The following is a 24,684-nucleotide window of genomic DNA, read 5'->3' as shown; positions in this document are numbered from 1 at the left end:
CATGTAATCCCAGACAGACTCAATGTTGAGATTAGGGCTCTGTGGGGACCATACTATCACTTCCGACTCCTTGTTCTTCTTTACGCTGAAGATAGTTCTTAATGACTTTCGCTGTATGTTTGGGGTCGTTGTCATGCTGCAGAATAAATGTGGGGCCAATCAATTCTGCCTGTACTTCTAAGCATTGAGGAGACCCATTAATTCTGACCAAATCCCCAACTCCATTTGCAGAAGTGCAGCACCAAACTTGCAAGGAACCTCCACCATGCTTCATTGTTGCCTGCAGACACTCATTCGTGTACCGCTCTCCAGCCCTTCAGTGAACAAACTGCCTTCTGCTACAGCCAAATATTTCAAATTTTGACTCATCAGCCCAGAGCACCTGCTGCCATTTTTCTGCAGCCCAGTTCCTTTGTTTTTGTGCATAGTTTAGTCACTTTTTGCCACGTCGGAGGTATGGCTTTTTGGCTGCAAGTCTTCCATGAAGGCCACTTCTGACCAGACTTCTCCGGACAGTAGATGGGTGTACCAGGATCCCACTGTTTTCTGCCAATTCTGAGCTGATGGCACTGCTGGACATCTTCCGATTGCGAAGGGAAGTAAGCATGATGTGTCTTTCATCTGCTGCAGTAAGTTTCCTTGGTGGACCACTGCATCTACGGTCCTCAATGTTGCCCGTTCTTTGTGTAAAGGGTGGTCACACCAAATATGGATTTGATTTAGATTTTTCTTCTGTTCACTCACTTTGCATTAAGTTAATTGATAAATTATATATATATAATTTATTAACATGTCTATCTTTGAAAGCATTCTTATTTTACGGCATTTTTTCACACCTGCCTAAAACTTTTGCACAGTACTGTATGTTGGGGAAACCTAAGAGTTATTGGGCTTACGATGTTTGAAAGACAAAAAAGTGAGACAGAATTGCACAGGGAAACACAATCCCAAGTCAGATCATTTGTGCTTTTTAATCCATTCATGAGCCCTGAAGATGTTATTAGTCATGTATCTGGTACTCCCACTGTAAATGTAGATATTGGATGATCTGGGGAAATTGTAACATTCAACTGCTGGGGAATAATTACTGGTTTTTATTTTCATTCTCCACTCTTATATTTCTGATCTTCATAATGTTTACAGCAGCATTGAGACTTTGATCAGTCCACCCACAATTACCTGTTTGCATTTAAGATTTCATAAAAAAAAGATGTATCTAAAAGAACAGATTGGAAATTAGACAAGAACAGCAACACTTTTTGCTTCACACCGCTCAAGATTTGGCGGGGGTGGGCTGCTTAAAATGTACTTTTCATATCAGAAAAAAAAAGTGCCTGGCAAATATTTGTGGTCAATATAGTATGCAATTTCATCTGAGGATATTGACTCATTCATTTAATTATGTCTTAACTTACTTCAATATTGCTGGTTTTATGGGCCCTGTAGTTCAGCTACATTCTGGTGCTTGAATTATTTAGGTTTGCATGACAATTAGAGCAGCTTAATTTACAAACCTTGGCTGGGAGCAAAAACTACTAGAGGCTGAATAGGACTGCAGCCATGTGAGATTCCATTACAAGTCACTCTGAGTAGAAATCAATTGTGCTGATAAGGTTGATTTCTCATACTTTATTGATACTGTGCCCTGCTTGCACTCACCCATGTATTCCAAACTGATGACTACATCAAATGCAGTATCCTTCTGAATATCTCAAGCAGTCATTTGACTTTTTGAGCCTGCAAAATACGTATTTCACTGAGCCAAACTCACAATACACTCACCTAAAGGATTATTAGGAACACCTGTTCAATTTCTCATTAATGCAATTATCTAACCAATCAATCACATGGCAGTTGCTTCAATGCATTTAGGGGTGTAGTCCTGGTCAAGACAATCTCCTGAACTCCAAACTGAATGTCTGAATGGGAAAGAAAGGTGATTTAAGCAATTTTGAGCGTGGCATGGTTGTTGGTGCCAGACGAGCCGGTCTGAGTATTTCACAATCTGCTCAGTTACTGGGATTTTCACGCACAACCATTTCTAGGGTTTACAAAGAATGGTGTGAAAAGGGAAAAACATTCAGTATGCGGCAGTCCTGTGGGCGAAAATGCCTTGTTGATGCTAGAGGTCAGAGGAGAATGGGCCGACTGATTCAAGCTGATAGAAGAGCAACTTTGACTGAAATAACCACTCGTTACAACTGAGGTATGCAGCAAAGCATTTGTGAAGCCACAACACGTACAACCTTGAGGCGGATGGGCTACAACAGCAGAAGACCCCACCGGGTACCACTCATCTCCACTACAAATAGGAAAAAGAGGCTACAATTTGCACAAGCTCACCAAAATTGGACAGTTGAAGACTGGAAAAATGTTGCCTGGTCTGATGAGTCTCGATTTCTGTTGAGACATTCAGATGGTAGAGTCAGAATTTGGCGTAAACAGAATGAGAACATGGATCCATCATGCCTTGTTACCACTGTGCAGGCTGGTGGTGGTGGTGTAATGGTGTGGGGGATGTTTTCTTGGCACACTTTAGGCCCCTTAGTGCCAATTGGGCATCGTTTAAATGCCACGGCCTACCTGAGCATTGTTTCTGACCATGTCCATCCCTTTATGACCACCATGTACCCATCCTCTGATGGCTACTTCCAGCAGGATAATGCACCATGTCACAAAGGTCGAATCATTTCAAATTGGTTTCTTGAACATGACAATGAGTTCACTGTACTAAACTGGCCCCCACAGTCACCAGATCTCAACCCAATAGAGAATCTTTGGGATGTGGTGGAACGGGAGCTTCGTGCCCTGGATGTGCATCCCACAAATCTCCATCAACTGCAAGATGCTATCCTATCAATATGGGCCAACATTTCTAAAGAATGCTTTCAGCACCTTGTTGAATCAATGCCACGTAGAATTAAGGAAGTTCTGAAGGCGAAAGGGGGTCAAACACAGTATTAGTATGGTGTTCCTAATAATCCTTTAGGTGAGTGTATAACTTTGAGAGTAGTTGAATTAAACAAGGTTAAGACTTGTGAGAATTGTTCATTCTGGTGGTTAGTCCTGAAGTCCCAGGACTCAGAATAGGAACAAGTATTATTTAAGCACCCTGACAGACTAGTGACTTACTTCCAACAGATGTACTGTATTACCCGATTGCAGTTTAAAGAGTATCCTTTCCATAGAAATGAATGATTAATGCATGAGTCCTCATCTGCCTACCTTTTTAGTCCTTAAAAGGGAACTCCACCAAAAATCCATAGTTTCTCAGGTTACTGATTACCAGCAAAGCAGCTCCAGCACCTGTGTGACATCATGGCCTATTTCCTGATCTCTGAATTCTGGTACCTAGAATGAGCTGGACATGATAAGCTCACTCCACAGAATATATTCTACTTATAGAATAACTTAAGAAACTATGGAAGTTTGGTGGAGTTCCCCTTTAAGGACTAAAAAGGTAGTCAGATGTTAGTTCCAATAATTTATAAAGAACTGGACTGATCTTGGCTGATAAAAATGAAAATGATTCCAAGTCTTTAAAATTGATGATGAGGGCCTGCTCACTTTGGAAACTTTAATGCAATCTGATTAGGAATTTCGGTCAAGTTCCCCTTTAAATACTCAAGATCCATTATCTGAATAAGTACCTTGCTTAATTAAGGAATTGGTAAGTTAGGGACAGCCTATGAAATTAACTTGATTGAGGCTCTCCTGGCTCTGGGTTGGTTAGTGCCTTATCATTTGGGAAGCACATTGCCCCCTTACATTATGATACTCTGAATAGGTGCTCTTCAAGTCTTAGAAATCCATCCCCCCCTTTAGTTCTTCATTCTTTTAAATGGAATGCATCATTCTGTTAACCAAACCTACTGGAGCCCTTCCCTTGTTCAAATCGTACATAAAACCAAACTCAAGAAAACTGGCTTGCTTGTGGGCCCCTCCAGAACGAGATTGGAAGACCACGGCTATAACTGAACTCACTCTCACACAGGCTAACAACTATAGTGTATTCTCTCCAGCAGAGGGTGTGGGTTAGAGAAAGTAGAAGGAGCAGTTCATTTCTTGCCCTTTTTCCCTTTGCCTTTCTTGCCCTTCTTGCCTTTCTTCTTGCCCTTCATCAGCTTGCGCACCTTGTAGCCCTTCCAGAAGGCCTGGATGAGGACAGCAGCACGGGTCATGAGGACCAGCTGCCGCTCTTCCTCCTCCCTGCGCTCACGGGCCACGCGCCGCTCCTCCACGATCTGACTGTGCTCCTGCTCCAGCACAGTAAATCGCCTCTCCAGCTCCCCAAGCTCCTCTGCCTCCTCGGCAAACACTGCCTCAAGCTCTTCCAGCTCCGCCTGCTTCTCTCCCATGTCTGCGTCATACTTCTGAATCCAGTTCTCAATCTCCGTCTCTACCTTGTACTTCCTCTGCAGAGAAACAGGCGGCAACAGGAACAGTTCACATGTAATTAGAGAATGACTCTTTATTTCTATCTCATCTCTAGCGCTATCTACAGTGTATAATCTACATAAATGCCTTTTCTCATCACTCCACAGTGTCCAACTAGATTTGTTATATCTGCAAAATACCTAAATCAGGGTTGATCAGCATGGCAGTTGATGGCAGGGATTAGTATGTTAGTAAAATGATTTTATACTGATCTGTTGGGTCAGAGTCATTCTCTGCCATTCACACTAACTCTAAGGAACTACCAGTTTCAAAAGCAAGAGCCATTCCAAACAAATTGCAGAACAAAGCAAAAAAAATCAGGACACTGAAAATGTTCAACTAATAAGAAGCATCACCTACATTAAGAGACTGCGAATTTGTTTATTTTAATCTGAATCTCCCAATTATTTAAAATAGACAGGCCTCCCACCTTCCTGAGTGCCAGCTCCATTGTGCGGTTCTCGGCGATCAGGGCATTGAGCTGGCTGTGCAGCTGCACCATCTCCTGCTGCATGCGGGCGCGGCGGCTCTCCGAGGCATTGCAGTCCGACTTGCACTGCTTCTCTGCCTCCTGCCGCGTGCGCTTCAGGAAGTCCTCCGAGATCCTCTCCATCTGGTGCAGGGAGCTCTTCAGTTTGCGGATGACCTCGTTCTTCTTGTTTATCTGACAGCAGGCGGCAGAGAGTGAGACAGGACCTCACAGAGATGAACAGGGTGTCTCTGAGTGACAGAGATAGACTGTGAGAGGCATGGAGTGACAGAGGGAAGCAGGCAGAAAGGCAAAGGGGCATGGAGTGACAGAGAAAGGCAGATGGAGACTGAGAAAATAGGAGAGAGAGAGACAGACAGAAATAGAGAGACAGAAAGCGTCTGGTCTTAAGTGACTTCAAACACTCTCTCTTAAAATCTGCATAATCTTATGAAAATAAGATTAATTTGTTAACAGATTAGTAGCAAAGTTCTTGTTACCAAAACTGACCAAGGAACAAACTCAAGCAGATTTGGGCTAAGAGGTTGGTGGCTTTTGCTCACCAGATTGAAATCAGGTGATCAATGAAACAGCCGCTCATGAATTATTACTTTTCACACCTGCTTATAAAACACAGTGATTTTGAAAAGTGTCTCACCCGGAAGGTAGTCACGGTAAGCAAGCGCACAAGCTGGACTTAAATCTTCTACCCTTACTGGGCACTAGACAGGAGAACTTTGGACTTTCATTTCTCTGATTAAAAAATAGAGAAGAACGAGTCATGGAAGACAAACTTCCCTTTTCCTACCTCTGTATCCCTGTCCTGAATGGCAGCGGCCAGCTCCTTCTCCAGTGTAGATATGATTTCCAGGTTGTTGCGGTGCCTGAGAGACACTTCCTGGATGTAGCGCCTCCTCTCCTGCTCCTCTCCTGGACTGGTCAACAGCTTTTCGAAGAGCAGCCCTTGCAGTTCCGACAGCCTCTGAGCCACGCAGCGGGCCAGGCCCTGATCGCCATCGCTGGGGCCCATCTGCCCCTTCAGAGTCTGGTAGGTGGACGGGTGGGCCCGCAGGAGCCTCAGAATGCTCCGGAAAGAGCTGCCCAGAGCCAGTTCCAGGCTTGCAAGCTGGGAATTCTCCTCACCCTCCTCTCCACGCCTCTCCAGCACAGCAGTCAGTCTCTCCCCGAGGCACCAGTGCTCCCGCAGAGCCCCCACCAGCTCGGTTCCCAGGCCCACCGAAAGGCGGTCCAGGTTGGACAGAACCGAGGGCAGAAGGGCAACAACCTCCATTTTCCTGATGCAGTCTTCCAGGACCCCCGCAATGCGCTGCGTCTCCAGGGAACTCAGCTTCTTGCAGGCCGGGTCCAGGATCCTCAGGGAGTCCCTGATAGGCTTGGTTCTGGTCTGTGGGCCGGGGCTGCCATGCTCCTCCATAGACAGCACAGCCACCTGGGTAGCCATGGTCAGTGTCCCTCAGGCAGCTTGTACACGTCCTTCAGAAGACACCACAAAGGGGATGGTGATTCCCAAACCACCTGGGAGATGCCAGTGAGATAAATCAATATTAACCAGAAATGAAATGTTATCAGTTTGTGTCCTTTTTTTGGTTGTCACAAGAATTGCATTGCTTATATCAAGTATGGGTCTACGAATGTGAAACACTGGTTGTTCCACTGGAAACCAGCGCTTTATTTGGTCCCCCCTTTATACTACATAAAAAGTAATAACACTGACAAAATAGAAACACAAAAAACATAGTAACAATTTTAATAATCATAATGAAAATGAAAATACACATGCATTCTATAGCACCTTAAAAATAAATATATACATACAATCTTTGACTTATAGAATATAGGAATAAGAATATAGGAATTATTTCAAAACAATGGTGTTCTAGGTTAAGTATTATGTTCCATTATGATAAATATAGCTAGAAACTTACCTCGCTGATTTATTGAACGATAAACTGAGACATAGGATTCAACCATGCGCATACGTCTGAAAGTAATAATATATTTACGGACCTTTTGTGTATTAAAAATTTCGTTTTTATTTTAAAAGCTAATAAAATATATATATACGTATATCTACCTGTGCACCAAACTATAACTTGTTTTAGGTTTATGAGCGTTGCTAAGAAACCGCAAACTCTTTACTGTCACATCCAATCAGAACGGAAACTGAAATGTTAAAAGGACACTCAAGTCAGGTGGCCCAGGCTGAATTGTGGGAGGTGTAGTTTGCCTGACTTTCTGCTCTTTTTCACACACACAAGTATTTTAAACATTGTGTAACTTATTTATTCTCTATGTATTTTTTTATTCTTTATTATATCCAATTCTAAAGCTTCCAGTGTCATTTTTAATGGATATATTAACAACGATATCGAATAACGTATATTTTCTCAGACTGGGTGACCAAGAAGTTGTCGGTCAAAAGCGTAGGATTCGCGTCACATGTCGCGTAAGCGGCACGGTGCGTAAGGGGCGCGGTTTACAACGCCTCTGGTTTTGATTGACATGTATCCTCCCCATTCATGAGATAGCGCAAGAGTTCAACCACGAAATGTCCACCAGTGGTGTTTGTATGGGGGCGGGACATTAAACCTGGATGTTTTGGGGGTATTTAATACATTGCAAGATCTTGTTCCTAGATGGCGAAAACCCAATAAAAAGGTCTAAGGGAGCTGGTTTAATTTACTATATTCTTGATTATGCCCATGCTTAGAAATTTAGAAGGCTCTTCTGTTGTTGTAATGCACGGAGAGTTAGGCAAAAGCAGCTAATTTAAAAGTGACAGCTTGTGACTTTGTTCTGTCAAAATCAGCATTCTCTTATTGCTTGAGTTACAAAGTTAGAAGATAGTGTTGCAAAGACAAGAGTTAAGTAAAGCCGGAGAAGCGGAGTCGTTTGAGCCCCTGGTGGAATACGAACCGTTTTAAACCGCAACTTAAATGTCATGACTGTACATGTATTTGAAGGCTTTTACAAATTGCAAACTGGAAATATGTTTATGCAATTAATTTACTACTCGGGACAAGGCTTATGATTTTATTTAGCTAGCAACTAGTACCATTTGTTTGCAACGTGCACAATGTTTTTTTCATATTGAAACTGGCTTGTTTATGTACTCGGCCCGGGACAGTCTTCGTTCAGCCAGAGGTGCGACTCGTAAGGAAACAAACCATCGTCTTTTCATTTTGCTTTTCGTCAGAGGTACCTATTTTTTGAAGTGGTCTTCGTCTTTTGTGAAGTCAAAGCGAAGAAAACCTATTTATCTGATTAACTCCGCGATGTCAAAGGCAGTAGACGAGTTTCAGGTCCAGTCTGCCGCTTTGCAGAAGTCCTACAAATAGCCCACATTAAGGCAGGGCGCTGTAGTGCCGAAGCCTTGTCTAGCGGGAGAGGCCTTTTCCCGAGGATGGCAGGCACCGAGGATGACGATGTACCGCTAATCCTGACCTGGGACGAAGCCAACAGCGGGTTACTATCCAGTGAAGAGCCAGAGAGAGTGGAAGTGACGAACGAAAGTAAGTTTTTGTTCCAGATGTTGGCCACAGTTATTGTCCGTGTGTTTGGGTGTATTTATTGGTCGCGTTCTTGTAGCGCAGATGTCCGCTGTTGTGCACAGATCTGTAGAATCCCAGTGATTCCATTGGTGGAGCAGCGCAGACCCGCGCAGAACTGCGAAAATGCGCTACGCGAACGCGACCTATGTCTTAACTCAGGACTGGGGTCACGGGTTACCCCCCCTCACGACACCTAATGAAAACTGCACTTTCACTGCCCGTGGTTAGGCTAGTCTGATGTAAACTAGCAATAAAGTAGAGTTCTGGGATATATAGGTTTGAAATGGTGTTGTTGCTTTTCTGTTTTTTCCACCACACTAGCTTATATTATGCAGCCTACGTATTTCATGCCTGCATTTGTATACTGAAGTTAAGTTGTATAGGCTACTGGTGTGCAAGTGTGCCTTTGAAGGTTTCTTGCTTAAGGTAATATGAGCCATTTACAAGACACTAGTACAGTGTATGTGGATGCATTAGCAGTTCAATCATGATGAGGGTAAATAGCTCAAGTAGGTAATAACCAATTCTCATCCATGTAAGAATAACAAGTGACAGTAAATACACTAGTATCACTATAAATAACCAGTTTTTAATTGCAATAACCCATTTGAAATATTGTGTTTGGATTAGAAATAACCAGGCAGTCTATTGTTATGTATGCATAAGCAGAACAGACATATCCCCAACCCTGACACTTATTATACACCAGACAAGGCATGAGTGTCAGTGGTTAAAGTGTAAGTTCTTAACATAATTGCTTTTCACATTTTGTTTTTTCTTTCTTTCCCTTGATGCTTGTCTTTTTCTTGTTGGGATATAATGCATCATAGAGTAGACTAAAGGCGTGTCCACAGCTGCATCTTCCTGGCATCCCAATATGTAAAACAAAGACAGATTTATATGCTGGACAACAATTAAAAGCAACTGACAATAATCACTATTTAACGCCATAGGGAAGTACAAGCATTGAGTAATTCAATTGTTTTTGCACATTGCTGCATTAATACTTTGATTATTTAGTCACTTTAACAAAGCATTATATCTAAATCTAGGAAGCCTTTGAGAACCTTTTTCACAAATGTTTACATTCATACTTTACATAGTCAATATTAATCCATTCTAATTGACAGATACACTGATACATTAGTTGTTTATCTCTTCTAATGGATTAAAATATCAAATCAACAAGAAAAATGTAAGCAAATTAAGCAACAACTAGTTAAGGATGCATCAGTATAGAATGTCTTGTGAGCCTGGTTTCTCTACAATCCTTCAAAATCAAATAATGATGTTCATATCCAGCTTTCTGAAATCATTGCCTATCCTCTGTGCTCCATAGGGCATACACATTAACCCTTTCTATTGAGTCCTGTTACAGTTGTCAGTATCGATATGACTTTGTGCCAAAATAATCTAGAAAAAAGTTTTGGGATACGCATTAGAACAAATATGGTGCTGTATAATTAGATGCAGGGTTGTATAATTGGGCAGTGTAGTTGTAGTTAAATTTAGCACTTTCCTAGCTCTGATAGCTCAATCAATACAGCCTTGCATATTCTCAGATGGCCTCCAGCCAAACTCATCATCAGATACATTACAGAATTCTCACAAGGTTGACAGTGGCAGGGTGTGTTTGAGTGTGTGGTGGACCTTCATTGAATTGATTGGCTAGTAGTTTGTTTGGGCACCTCCAGTGCAGTCTTTAAAAAATAATCATGAACAGGAGAACCTTGACTTTAAAACGACTCAAGGACATGTTGACGCAAATAAAATTGGGAATTAAAAATCATAAAGTGACCAATATACAAGCTGTAAATATCCAGGTGTCACCTTGTGTCACACAGTGGGAGATGTGTAAATTGAGACATTCTCAAAACAGGAAGCAGTTCTTTACACTAGGACAAGTGGAAGTCTGGAAAAAGATACCCAGCCATGTTGAAATAGACAATGTAGTATCTTTCAAGAAACTATGAAACTTCAATCAATGACCTATTAGCCTTTAAATCATTGAACTAATATTTTGGAGGGGAAAATACAAAATAGGACCAGTATCATAATGTGGGTGTACATTTTTTGTTTTTTATTTTTATTTTGTGCTTGCTTGCAAAAATGCACAGCGTACGTCAGTCAAAGCTGGATTTGTGTTGAGTCACACCAGGCTTAAGAAGAGGAAGAGGTCCACACATCTGTCTGCTCAGCCATTGATTTGCTTTTTAAGAGAACAAGACCCTAGGATTCCCTAAAGTCTGTACCAGAAAAATCTAGAAAGACAGACTCTGTATGAGAACAACAGCCCTGATGTGCACATCTGGATGGGGTTGGTTATCTCATCTGAGTGCAATACTGGGTATAAACCAGGAATAAGAAATGTAGCCTATTTTTTCAGTCAGTGTGTTTGTCCTAGAAAGTTGATATGCCATATTGATTAAAGCACAGGAGAAGCCATTAGGTGCACAAAGCTGCTGTTTAACCCATGACCACTAACTTTTTGTGGTCCTAGAAGAATATTCAGTTAGTTAATGGTTCAGATTGATCTGACTTTGTGGACAGATGTGCTCAGATTTTTAATCACTCCCTGTGAAAAGCAGATCTCAGATTTATGTAGTTTACTGTAGCTTGAAAATTAATCTACTGACTTTCTTCATTCTCATTTACTTATTCACTTTATATTTATTTATGTAGTTTATTTAATTTTAGTTTTTTGATAACAATTGTAATGATCATTTAACAGTATCCCTGTTTATGTTCTGTGTCTGTATCTCAAACGGACCCATTCACTGCCAGTCCGTGTCATGTACACAGTGTTGTTTCAAATAAAATGGTTTCCCATGTGCCAATTGCCTGAAACTGTACAGGAAAATTGTCAGAGCACAAAGGCGCTACTGTTATGGTACACAGCCTTCTCAAACAGATTCTGTCCCTTCAACAGACAATTCATATATTATAGCAATGGGTTAAGTGCTAAGAATATAAAATACATTTAGTGTGCTATTTTTTTTCAAACGCAAATTAATCATATTTACAATATACACTCACCTAAAGGATTATTAGGAACACCATACTAATACTGTGTTTGACCCCCTTTCGCCTTCAGAACTGCCTTAATTCTACGTGGCATTGATTCAACAAGGTGCTGAAAGCATTCTTTAGAAATGTTGGCCCATATTGATAGGATAGCATCTTGCAGTTGATGGAGATTTGTGGGATGCACATCCAGGGCACGAAGCTCCCGTTCCACCACATCCCAAAGATGCTCTATTGGGTTGAGATCTGGTGACTGTGGGGGCCAGTTTAGTACAGTGAACTCATTGTCATGTTCAAGAAACCAATTTGAAATGATTCGACCTTTGTGACATGGTGCATTATCCTGCTGGAAGTAGCCATCAGAGGATGGGTACATGGTGGTCATAAAGGGATGGACATGGTCAGAAACAATGCTCAGGTAGGCCGTGGCATTTAAACGATGCCCAATTGGCACTAAGGGGCCTAAAGTGTGCCAAGAAAACATCCCCCACACCATTACACCACCACCACCAGCCAGCACAGTGGTAACAAGGCATGATGGATCCATGTTCTCATTCTGTTTATGCCAAATTCTGACTCTACCATCTGAATGTCTCAACAGAAATCGAGACTCATCAGACCAGGCAACATTTTTCCAGTCTTCAACTGTCCAATTTTGGTGAGCTTGTGCAAATTGTAGCCTCTTTTTCCTATTTGTAGTGGAGATGAGTGGTACCCGGTGGGGTCTTCTGCTATTGTAGCCCATCCGCCTCAAGGTTGTACGTGTTGTGGCTTCACAAATGCTTTGCTGCATACCTCGGTTGTAACGAGTGGTTATTTCAGTCAAAGTTGCTCTTCTATCAGCTTGAATCAGTCGGCCCATTCTCCTCTGACCTCTAGCATCAACAAGGCATTTTCGCCCACAGGACTGCCGCATACTGGATGTTTTTCCCTTTTCATACCATTCTTTGTAAACCCTAGAAATGGTTGTGCGTGAAAATCCCAGTAACTGAGCAGATTGTGAAATACTCAGACCGGCTCGTCTGGCACCAACAACCATGCCACGCTCAAAATTGCTTAAATCACCTTTCTTTCCCATTCAGACATTCAGTTTGGAGTTCAGGAGATTGTCTTGACCAGGACCACACCCCTAAATGCATTGAAGCAACTGCCATGTGATTGGTTGGTTAGATAATTGCATTAATGAGAAATTGAACAGGTGTTCCTAATAATCCTTTAGGTGAGTGTACATCTAAACTAATTTAGAAAAGAGAAAATATAATTTAAAGTTACTTACTGTTATGTACATTTTTATGTTCCATTGCTTTGTATTGTTTTTCCTGCAATTCGACATGAGGATTCTCATTGAGCAAGATTCGTTAGAATGTTTCGGTAGTATGGCAATGAGTAACAAGGAGGAACCAGGAGAGAGTCTCATAAACCATACAGTAGGTTACAAAACTAAAAACATCTAAACAACTGAATAATATCAAAAACCTCACAGAATAAACTGCTTTCAAAGGGTTTGGATAAAATGTTGTTCTGCATCCACTTTCAGCGTGTATAAGAATCTAGGCTAATGGTGATTTGGATAGCCAAATCAGACTTTAAAATTAACTTTGCAACCATCTGTTTTTTATTTATTTTTCTTGCAACTTTTGAAAAGCATCCTGAATTTAATACATGATAATCCTTTACATTGGGCAGGCGGCTTACACACATCTCTGTTTAAAAGGTGTGAATGTTTTCCCCACTGGAGGAAATTAAATTAGGGCATCTGTGTCTTGTGGCTACAAATTATCACAAGATCAAATTATCACTTCACCTCCCCAGTGGTAGAATCTGTGAATTTGTCACGTCCCTGTCAGAATCTTTTTCCCTACTCATCTTTTTATTGTTTTATCGTCACTATACACTGTACATGTGACATCAATAAACTGACCTATCTTTAACATAAGTGAACAAATACAATTGAAGAGTTTCACGTGCCTCTGGTTTAAACCACTACTTCCAGTTTAGTGAAGGAATTAATTATAGCTGAACATACAAAAGCAGGCAGAAAATATTTTGTCTGTAGTAGCAACCTGATTATCAATAGAAAAGTCTTTGACCACTAAACTGTGAATAAGTGATAGCTTAAAAATAGCATGTGTACCTGTGACCCACTTTAATCTGTTAAATACAAAGCCTACATAAACCCGTAATGGTAAGTATGGTCAGCATTTCGTAGCGGGTTTTAATATACTTGAATGCTAACACAGAAGTGTGTGTTCTATGAAATCTCACAGCAGCACCGGGCTAAACTTCAGATGCCATGATGTCACCATACAAAAACCGAGTGTTGTGGCTTTAAAAAACAAACAAATAAATAAATAAATACAAATCCCAAACAAATGATCACATGTTAGTGTACCCTCTTCATTAATCCTATAGCCTTTGTACCTTCCCACTGGTGGAAAACTGCTTCCTCAGCACTGCCACAGACACCTTTCTCTGTAACACACCCCCCTTAGTCCTCCAGGCTGAGCGAGCCAATGTTGGAGAGGGGGAGGAGGGGGACAATGGGACGTGGGGTTTCCTGCATCTCCTGATGTGGGAAGTGGCTTGTGCTCTGGGTGTTCCCTTTTTTTTTTTCTCTCCCTTGTACAGGGAGTTTGTTTGCCTTAGGCTTTGCTGTGCACAGATAGATGAGCTTTACAGCACAAGCAGTGGGGAGCTGGAGGAAGCTGGTCTGAGTTGACATGGGAGAAAGAAAACGCCTAACTTAACCTGCTCTTTTTTAACGTTTAGTTCAATTTGTTTGTTTGTGTGTTTCATCAAGCCTTTGATATATTTTTTAAATATTTTTTTAGCTCTCTGGTTATTGTTTCGCCTGGATTTCACAATAGCCACCAGCCCTCAGCACTGTTTTGACTGTGCCCAGCAGCTGCACAGCACTGGTTTTGGATTTAGCACCCTGCATTGTTATCTGGAAACTAGAGTATCTATTTTTTTCCACTGGATAACCAATGAGTTGCTATGCTTTTTGTTGATCCAGGAGCAGTGCATAACAGAGTCAGCAAGGCAGATCACATTCTGACTCACACACACAGTAGGGAAAAATAATCACTTTCTTTATTGAGACCGGATTCCTGCTGGCAATTTCCTGCTGGAAATCAAGTTGCAACAAAACTTCAGAAGCTGTCCTGTTAGCCTGTAGATCTCAGTTCTCTGTCTGATGAAATGCACTGCTCCGAAGTGCCACCTGTTCCTTTACTCTGCCTCTGTCCTGTGCGTGCAGCACGGTGAAGCCAACCAACATCTCCCTTCCCAGGAAACACTGGAGCCCTACTTGTGATCTTCTGTACCTCTCAGGACACCGGTTTTGTGAAATGCATGTGGGTCAGAAGACAGAGAAGAAGAGAAAAAAATAAGTTTGAGTATCTGCTTTTAATGAGCACACTTTGATTGGGTCTACTGGTGTAGGGAAAGACTTTATGGGGGACAATTCTTACACTGCTACAAGTGGAAAGATCTAATTTAGGGGGGGTTTACACTACATCTAGGGTCTGGAAAGCAGAAGATTGTTCTTGAGCAGGGGAATTCCATCCTAGGCTGAAGAGGAACTGCCTGGGAGGGCAGAGCTATTATTGTGTTTCCATGCCAGAGCTGAACCTTCCACTTGTTTCGTAATATTTTGTCACTGTTGTGTATCCAGTGGCAACATGCCCTTCAGTCTCAAAGGGCAGACTGCAGAATTGTCAGATCGGAACAAAGTCTGCTAAAGCTGTCATATAAGGCAATTGGAAGATCATGCCAAGCTTCTGGCACTTTCATATTGGAGATCCACTTCCCTCTCCTGGGGAAGTTGCCTGAAAAATGGGATGTGGTCTGTGAGGCAGGAATGAAAGCTTCAGAAAAGTAGCTTGTTTAAACCAGTCTAGCCTTTTCCCATCTGAATCTTACCACTGACCACTGACCACTGATATTTTTGGGGAATCGGATTCAGAGTCGGAGGCCAGTTTGAGTTTTTGTGAGGGCAGTGTTGGAGTAGGGGTGTTTTTAAAGCTTAAGGGAGGGGACTGAAGACATTTTGAAAATTGAAAGTGTTCTTAAAAAAGATTTAAGTTTTTTTGGTTCAAGCAGTTTTTATTGTTGCTTTCACAACAATACAAACTAACATTTCCTTGTGTGGAGGAGGCACTAGAGTAAAATGTGCTCTGATCTTTTTAATTTGTCTTTTAAAGCTGATGCATGCTGTGGTTTGGTTTCAAAGTTGGCCCCTTTGAGCATAGTTTATTCCAAAAAGGTACATATAGCAACCTACATTGTGCTTCTTTGCACACTACTAAGATCGGTGTCCACACTTACGTGTTGTATAGGTCATTTAATTAAACATGTACATGTATATGAAAACTTTAGAAAATAAGTATTTGTTTGTGTAGCCTAATAAAGGGCTACATCCAACATGTCAGAGGGTGTGCCACAGAAACCAAGTTTAATTATACATTTCATGGGTCTTCTGAAAATAAAGAGACTGATTTTCACCCTTTGCAGCTCGGCCAGGCTGTGAAATTGAAGAGCATAGCTATGTTTGCATTTCACTTTCGACTTTGAGGCTCTGAAAAGGTAGCATCTCTGGCAAGGGAGATAACGCAGACAATGCAGTGTTCATAGGTTAATCTGCTCAGAGGAGAAGAGGAAGTGCATGTGGGACAGCTGTCACAGCACTGGCATTCCTCTCGTTTATAGCCCCTATTCATCCAGTATCCTCGCCTGCTTTTTGACCATTTTGAGAACCGGCCTCTTTAAATGGCAGTCCGGAGCTGGGCTACGATTCATTTTGAACCTGGTTGTAGAAGTAAAACCGCTCAAGCTTAGTCACTGTCTCTACTTCCAGTTTTCTATTTCTATAATCATTTAAGAAGCCCCGTATGCCCAAAATAGTTGTGAAAGGAAACTGTGAGCTGCATTTTTATTTTGTTGGCCAAAGATAAATGACATGTACAACATATGGGCTACAGCAATTTGTTTGTTTGTTTGTTTTCAAGATACTGGTGGAAATCCAACTTTTGCAAAGCGAAAAGCAACTGGATCATCAACATTTTGAACATTGTTTGATTAATTCTTGATGGTGTTTTGGGGAGGTGCCTAAAGCAACAGGACTGTTAAGGAGAAGATCAAGAGAGGAATTTAATAGTAACTTTGAGAGCCTTGCTTAGTTGTGGGGTCCATCTCTGGTTCTCCTGAGGGTTTCTGGTGGAGAGTGAATGACCCAGGTTGGGGTGTGTGTGGGTGAAGTTGGAAGCAGGAGATTTTTCCTGGATTGTCAGACAGCGCCAGTGGGTTCTCATTTCCTCACCATCTGAGCTGCTCTGAAGGACACCAGCTGGCATGCAGGGTGAACAGGAGAGCATTGTGTGCATATCCAGGCCAGAGCAGGCCCTGGACGGCCCTGCACTGACCTCTTCCTTTGGCCTGCAGTTTGACATTGTCGGTATGTCTGCCATCACCTGTCACACCACGCAGTACAGTCAAACTCTACAGTACTGCATTCACACTGTGTTGCATTAATATAGAGCCTTTACTGTTTGTCACAGAGTGCTTTGCAAACACTAAGCAGATATCGTCCCAAACTTGAAGGAATCACAGAACAGGTAAAAAAAGTTTCATTTATTCAGGAAAACTTTCAAGTGCAGAGTTACCATCACAGTTGAAATGAAAACTGGACACAAACCCATATGTTCTTGTTTCTTAGTTTTTTACAGGTACTAGTTTCCATACTAAGCTGGGGATTCTAGTTATTTATTCAGTTATTTGTTTACTAATTTCTTGCATAATTATTGTTTCAAAGTTTTTGAATTCTGTTGCGAAATCTGATGTATCACAAGCAGAGTGGTGTCCCCAGGCAGCTTTCCCCAGTGAAGGATGTTATGTTTTTGGGAAACAGGGAAACACACTCGCATCCCTCCTGTTGTACCCAGGGCAGAGTACCCTGTGTTCCAGTATTTATTCAAGGAGAGGCAGAGTAGCCTCTGGGTTGTTTTTCTGTTCACATTGATCTGTAGCCCTCACAGTCCAGATGATGTTTAGAGCTGTATCTGGTGTCCTTGATTATCTGTATTCCAAACAGTGTGATTTCAAGGATGTCTGCCTGCAGCTGGGTTTAAATTTTAGTAAAGCACGTTCAGTTGTATCTTGAGAAAGAAAACTTGGTTCAACCTGACCTTTTTCCCCCCTACAATGACAAATTCCAAATTGCGAAGAAAAGGTATCAGTTTTATGCTGGGATTTCACTTTCTATTTTCGAGGCACTATAGCACTAGACCGTTTCATCATGCCTGAAGTGAACCTGACACAACTGATCCTAATAGATTTCCAAATCATGGTTGGCGCTTTGACATAACTGCCTAAGTAGCAGTTTACTGGATATCATATTTCCAAATTATGAAATATGGTATTGTACTGTTTTTTTTTTTTTTTTTTTTTTTTTTTTTTTTTTTTAAATACTCCATCAGATTGTTATATTTTCCAAATTTGGAATCTCCTTTTACTGCATTTTCTTAATACAAGTCCATTTGTTTTCCAAAAAAGTAATGAATAAATAAATTAAAAACTTGCACAAGCTGCTTCACCAGCTTCCATATTCATAAATCAGCTCAAAGCTGTATATTTGCCTCAAGATAGTTTTGGTATTTGTTTATGTGGCGATTATTAACTGGGTGGAAAAAAACACCTTAGCCCCAGGCCCCTGTTTTGGGAAAGACGATCCGGGTGATGACAGTGTTGAAACATAGTGTGTGCAGAGATAGTTCTGGTGACATCACTCACCTGGAATTTCAAGGAGGTACAAATCCCCATTTTCAGATTGAGATGAGATCACTAGCCCGCATCTCCTCTCTCTCCCTCTGTAGATGGTGGTGGCTATGACATCATTAACAATGCTGCAATCCCCACCCCAGGAATGCAGGACTACCGAGCTCAGTACGGCACCCTGCGCCAGAGCTGGGAGGTGAACTACCAGGAAGCGGCTATTTACTTGCAGGTAAGGGGACTGCTTGAATAAACCATTGTGGTCAAGGGTGTAGGTTGCTTCTGCCTGTCCATAGTGTTGCTGCACTTTCAATTGCTATGTGATGCTGAAACGATAGCATTGGAAAAATCAGAAGTAGTTTTCAAACGGAAAATTGTGGTATATAGATTATGGACTATCCTTCTTAGTAACATCGCACATCAATAAGAGAAAATGCATGTAAGTGAACTTTCAACCTCCAATATCAATCGCTGTATTTGACTCATTACTCTTAGTTCAGGTTAGATTGATCTTTAGATTTTCCACTAGCCATTCCAACATAGCTGGATTCTAACATGACAAGGTGAAATTTGAGGAAATTAGGCTGGGAAGTATATGAATCTAATGCAGACTGCTTGACCTGTTATCATAAAGCACTATGGGATGTTAATGTAGGCCTACCCCCTCTTTTTTAAAAGGTGAAAAACAAGCAAATAGTGGTACAAAATGAAGTAATACATCATTTTATTGACGTGAATTAGCACTCTGAGGTCCGTATAGACCCTTGTGGCTTCTATTTTTTTTTTATTAGTAACCACTCTGTAACAAGTGATATATTGCAGAACTGAATTATTCCCATGAACAGGTATCTGGAGTTAGAGTACATTAGCGCTGGGTTAAATAACAACCCTTATTATGGGAGCAATTTATACTGTAATTTCTACCTGTATATCATCAGTTAGTTAGTCTAAATAGTAATCGTTTTATAGAGCACAACAATTTATCAAGATAGGGATAGTCTAAACAGAGTTCTGGTTTGTCATGGTAACTATGTCACTACCTAGGAATCTCAGAAACCAACCAAAGGAAACTGTTAGAAAAAGTACGGTTAAGGGAGCGGTAATCTAAGTGTTCAAGGGATCAATTGGCACAACCTCCTCCCCAAAGCATAAACATCAACATAAAATCAGTGTTGAACACTAATCCAGCCTAGAGAAAACTTTATTAAAGAAGTAAAAGAAGAAGAAAATAGGAAGTTGATCATCTTTACTGGTTTAGGTGGGAAATGTATGCCTGAAATATTAGAATTTAATTCTTAAAATGACTTCACAAAAAGATATAGCAGTGAGGACTGGATCAAGATACCTTGTAGTGCTTTTAGTGTAATTGACACACAAGTTGTCTGCAAAAACGTCACAATGAGAACTTTCATCAATGAGTACACTACCGGTAAAAAATTGTAGAACACCCCCATTTGTCCAGTTTTTATTGAAATTTAAGCAGTTTTTTTTTTTTTTAAGTTTAGGTTACCAAAAACTGAAAAATAATGTACATTTCAGTACAGTTATATACTGTGTTACTACACCCTCTTAAGCATTATTTGGCAGTGTTACACACAGCTCCTGTGCATAGAAGTTATGTTGTATTCCTACAATGTGCACATAGTTTGAAAGCTTATTCTCTTGGCTACTAGCGCGTTTCATTCTCAAACACATCGGATTTACAGTTTCCATAGGTTTGTCAGCTTAAGGGGTTAAATTTTGTTAAACAAAATGATTCCATGATTTCTTTATCTCCAGTTGTTTTTGTTCTATGCTTTAATTTCAGAGTACATTGAGACTTAAAACTGTACATTTCAATAAAAACTGGAAGAATTGAGGTGTTCTAAAACTTTTGACTGGTTGTGTATATCAAAGAACCCAGCAATAATTCAGTTTGAATAAGGAAAAACCTGGTAGATCACACATTCATTCTCAGCTCATGCATTCCAAGGATGGGGTCAATTCCAGTTCTTTTTCAATCCTATTTGTAACTCCAGTTCCAATGACAGTAGAGCCTCTTACATCAATGACAAAAATAATTGGAATTTGGAATGGGTCTGAAATAGGGAAGTGGAAGTAAAAAAGTGGAACCAATCCCAACCCTGGTGCCATCAAAAGAACCTCCAAAGCAAATGGTGCAACATCACAAGCATAATAAAGTAGGAATATTTTTGTAAAGCACCACTGATCAATGAAAGTGCTGTGTGTTGTGTGTGCTCCACAGGAGGGAGAGAACAATGACAAGTTCTTCACTCATCCGCGGAACCCCCAGGCACTGGCCGCCTACCTGTTCGCCCACAACCACCTGTTCTATATGATGGAGCTGGTCACCGGGCTGCTGCTCATGGTGCTGTCACTGTGCGAGGCGCCTGCTGTGCCCAGTCTGCGCCTGGACGTCTATGTACGTAACCCTTTCAAAGGCCAAGCACTCCATTCTCCGGAATACCTTTGTTTTTTATCTACACTGCTGTGTTTCCCCTTCCACCTCAAACAAAACTTCACATTTCACATCTCTCACAAATGTAGTACAGCTTCCCCCAAGTGTAACCAAGCTCAGCTAACACTTTACAAATCTATATTAGCTCAAAGAGCAGGCTCTGGTCCCTTCCTGATTTTGATGATGCACTATATATTAAGTAATATTACTAGTGTATTTTTAGTAAATATTAAGACACTCAATAGTTTTGTGACCAGAGGTGTACATTTGGAGTTTAGCATGTAATCAATGCATGTCAAAACTGATATGCAAGCCGTGCTGATTTCTTGTGTTTATTCCTGAACCACACATATAATAGGTCTGCAATTTAGTGCTAGGTTGCCAAAATAGGGCAGATATTTAATCTAGCAAAAAATATTGTCATGTATTATTTATTCAACAATTCCCAGACCATTCAGACTTTAACAGCTTGCGCTGATTCTTCTTTTTTTTGCTCCTCATCTGGCAACACCTTCCACATTCTCCTACTGTACTAATATGTGAATGCTTTTGTTCTTTGGTCCATCTCTGATCGTTTCAGTTTCTGTCTGCCACTGCATTTAGGTCCCCACCCTCTTACAATTTCTTACAATTGATTGTTTATCCACAGAGTAAACTACTGCCCCACTGTAAATCAGCCTGATCATAAATTAATGGTAATATCACAGCTAGTTATCAAGTCTTGAGGAGATATCCGTCATCTTGGGAAATGATTGGGGGAGCCAGCACACTGTGGCCATCATATGAAACTAGATCTGTCTGACCTGTCTGTCATCAGTCCTCAAACTTGTTTTTTCTACAGGACAAAAAGCAACCTTCTAGTATGAAGGCAACTTTCCCAATGCTTTGACAACACTTTATGTAATGCAAAAGCTACCGTAAATCATTTGATGTAAATCCTGCCTGAACTGAGCCTGATCTAGACTCATTGAAATTGAGCTATTGCCAGCAGGTACAGCTCTGTGTGGAACTTGTAAGTGGGCTGACTCAAGTATTCTGAGACTTTTTATTTTAATTTTTTTCTTTATTTTTAGCTTTTTTTTAAACCACTACATCCCCAGGAAAAGGGCATGGGAACTTTCTGTATTATGGACTCTCATAGACTTGCTCTTTGTAACAAATTGCAGTAAGTTCCAGCTATGATTTGGTCTGTTCTCACTGCTTGTGCTTTGCTCCCTGCAGGTCCATGCCACTCTGGAGCTGTTTGCGTTGGTAATGGTGGCCTTTGAATTGTGCATGAAGCTCAGATGGCTTGGCTTCCAGACTTTCATCCGGCACAAGAGGACTATGGTCAAGGTGAGGAGAAGTGTCAGTGTCATATAGGCAGTAGTGGCTGAAACTTTTCTCCCCCTCTATTTAAGACATGGACATTCTGTGATTTAATTTAGTTTAATCAGTTTGGTTCATGAAACAATCTCTTCAGAAACTATGTATTTTCTGGGTGTGTTTAACACATATTCTAGTTAATTGACACTTTGGAATTCCCTTGAGTACAAAAATAGAATTGATAAGTATATCTTATAGAACAATATTTATTCAACTGATTAAATCGCTGAAGTACATGGTTTCAAATTAAGGTATGCTGCTGTATAACCAATCACCTTGATTTTTATACAAGCATGTTGGCACAGTACTTATTTGTTTGTGCTAATCTAGTATTCCTATGATAATGGGTATCGGGCAGCTCATTTTGACTTAGGGTTTCACATTTTAATAGTGCTGTCATGTTCTTCTAACATTTCACTAAATATGTCATGTTTCCTTAACTTTGATTTGGTGTTAAAGGACACCAAAAAGTATGTATTTGGGACTGGGCAATATAAATCCTTTAGAACTTGAACAACTGCCATCAAAGACACTGCTGGTCATTTCTTGCCATATGCTGTCATTACTTGGAGGGGAAAAGGAATCTTTTATTCATCAAGTTGTAGAAGCTTCTGTCGGTGACAATAAATCGGTTCCAAGTGACCTAATTTAAAACTCATTTAGTATTAGTAAACTAAGAATTAAATATGAACAAAGGTCTTCCTTGTCCTAATCTTCTTGTAGAGCAGGCATTCTTGAGAAGAGGGACAAAACTGTTTTTTTGTTAGACATTACTATGAGCTACCAATTGAGTATAAGGAACAACCTCCTGACTTTTCTTTGTGAAAAGCTATTTTTGTAATTGAGGTCAACTCCATCAGACACTATCAAACTATGATAAAACTAAGATAAAAAAATATTTTTATACCTATACTTACATGAAATCCTCCATCACCAATTGGTGTTGAAATCCTACTCTCATTCTTAGATAAATTACAACAACAACAAAAAAACACTTTAAAAACAAAGGAATTTTGTATATCAACCCTGTTTCTGGGAAAAATCTAAATGCATTTTCCATATTATCATTTAAAAATCAAATTGATGGAGTTGACATCAGAGCACATGAACAAGCTATCCAACCATGCACATAACTTTTTCTACTCAAATTCAAATTAAGCTCTCAATGATAATTACTTTAATTGATTCAGGAAAAATCTGCAACTTATAATTTTGAATTTCATAATTTTATTGATCAAAACATTTGATCCTTATAACTGCAGAATGAGAACTAGATAATAATGAAATGTATCATTACAGTTCATGGTACAGTATGTATATCAAATTGTGCATGAAAACAATAAGGGTGTTCTAAAAGTAAGACTTTATATGAATAATGTAAATTATTCTTATTCCCTTCTATTGCATGCTTTGTAAGTAAGCTTTTTGCTGTCAACAGTTAATTATTATAGGAAAATAATGTGTTGGTGAACTCCATGCGACAAAAAATCTGTTGACAAAACGCCACATTTTACCTCTTAACAAAGCAGAACAGGAATCAACCATGTTGATTGTATTCAGTCTGCTAACTAGTAGAACAACCTAATAAGAATAAACATATTTCATTCATAAATCAATATAAAATCTTTATGGTTATGGCTGACGGAGTTGACAGCTTATGGTTGTGACCATGATAAAATCAAAAAAATATAATTTCAACAAAATATAATGAACTCTTAACAGACCATCTGCAGTTCTTTCGCACTCAAAGGTAAAAGGAAGTGTGAATGGGGTCCTAAGAACATAGTGGTCTATGAATGTTCCTGATGTATAACACAAACCCCGTACACTTTTTGTTGGAGGGCTTGTTTGAGCATAAATTACATTCTTTGTCACACATTACTATGGCCATGTTTTTAACAAGACTAACTTTTAGTAATTACGACTTCAGAGATTTAATTTTTTTTTACCCTTTTTTGAAATACCTTGATTTGTTTTGTTGTACTGTGGTCTGTTGTGTTGTACAGGGGATTTCTTCAGAGACACAACAGTTTAATAGGGAAACATTTTAAAATGTTCCCATAATAACCTGATCAGTTAGCATATATGGATGTCAGTTAGAGTAAAGACTTGATCACATTTTCCAATTTCTAATTACATTTTTACTTTAAATAACAACATAATATGGTATGCCTGAGAGTATTAATTTGAGGAGGAACATGCGTGTCTTTCAGGCTCCTCTATCTAGCTAGCTGGTGACCCCTCTCTTTCTCTCTCTCTCTCTCTCTCTCTCAGACCTGTGTGCTGCTCCTGCAGTTTGTGGAGGCCATCGTGGTGCTGGTCAGACAGACCTCCCACGTTCGGGTGACCCGGGCCCTGAGGCCCATCTTCCTGGTGGACTGCCGATACTGTGGTGCGGTGCGGAGGTAGGGCAGACTTTAGAGGTTCTAGTCCACACCACACTGTTTACACCCCAGCTTCAGTGCTCCAATGCTGACTGTGTGCATCAGGGTACAGTACTCTGGCTCTCTGATGCTCAAAGGCAGTGGCTGTTATGCTTCTGCTGATTTTCTTTCCAACTGAGCTCCTCATAGAACTACCAATTCAAC

At 40.5% G+C, this 24,684-nt stretch overlaps 2 protein-coding genes across 4 annotated transcripts in view; one reads left to right on the top strand and one right to left on the bottom strand.

Moving 5' to 3' along the window:
* Positions 1-2,593: 2,593 nt before the first annotated feature.
* On the bottom strand, positions 2,594-7,045 carry drc10 (dynein regulatory complex subunit 10). Of its 2 annotated transcripts, none has more exons than XM_066689792.1 (4): positions 6,853-7,045; positions 5,715-6,400; positions 4,868-5,101; positions 2,594-4,415 (listed from the first exon to the last, which is right to left on the bottom strand). In XM_066689792.1, exons 2-4 carry the CDS (start codon positions 6,366-6,368, stop codon positions 4,059-4,061), a joined length of 1,245 nt encoding a protein of 414 aa, XP_066545889.1. In that variant the 5' UTR covers positions 6,369-6,400; positions 6,853-7,045; the 3' UTR covers positions 2,594-4,058. The 2 variants fall into 2 exon arrangements, with proteins under 2 accessions (XP_066545889.1, XP_066545888.1); XM_066689791.1 differs by having other exon boundaries at positions 5,715-6,442; positions 6,853-7,044.
* A 476-nt stretch (positions 7,046-7,521) lies between these two features.
* The window catches only part of tpcn1 (two pore segment channel 1), a 39,644-nt gene continuing 22,481 nt past the window's right edge, over positions 7,522-24,684 (top strand). The window contains exons 1-5 of one of the 2 annotated variants that reach the window (XM_066689060.1): positions 7,522-8,439; positions 18,375-18,505; positions 20,519-20,695; positions 21,953-22,066; positions 24,371-24,501. In XM_066689060.1, the coding sequence (XP_066545157.1) occupies positions 8,331-8,439; positions 18,375-18,505; positions 20,519-20,695; positions 21,953-22,066; positions 24,371-24,501 (662 nt within the window). In that variant the 5' untranslated portion in view covers positions 7,522-8,330. Of the gene's footprint in view, positions 8,440-14,090; positions 16,958-18,374; positions 18,506-20,518; positions 20,696-21,952; positions 22,067-24,370; positions 24,502-24,684 lie in introns of those variants that run through there. The other variant, XM_066689061.1, reaches the window with a different exon arrangement.

The sequence above is a fragment of the Amia ocellicauda genome, chromosome 17 (genome assembly GCF_036373705.1).
Source record: "Amia ocellicauda isolate fAmiCal2 chromosome 17, fAmiCal2.hap1, whole genome shotgun sequence".
Lineage (NCBI taxonomy): Eukaryota > Metazoa > Chordata > Actinopteri > Amiiformes > Amiidae > Amia > Amia ocellicauda.
This window is presented reverse-complemented; position numbering and strand designations above follow the sequence as displayed.

Bases quoted from the DNA above. Each gene is read 5' to 3' on its own strand.
- drc10 (XM_066689792.1), bottom strand. From the start codon at position 6,368: ATGGCTACCCAGGTGGCTGTGCTGTCTATGGAGGAGCATGGCAGCCCC. The intron at 5,102-5,714 runs GTAGGAAAAGGG...GCCTGCTGTCAG, and splicing joins TTCAGGACAGGGATACAGAG to ATAAACAAGAAGAACGAGGT. The intron at 4,416-4,867 runs GTGGGAGGCCTG...GTTTCTCTGCAG, and splicing joins TGGAGCTGGCACTCAGGAAG to AGGAAGTACAAGGTAGAGAC.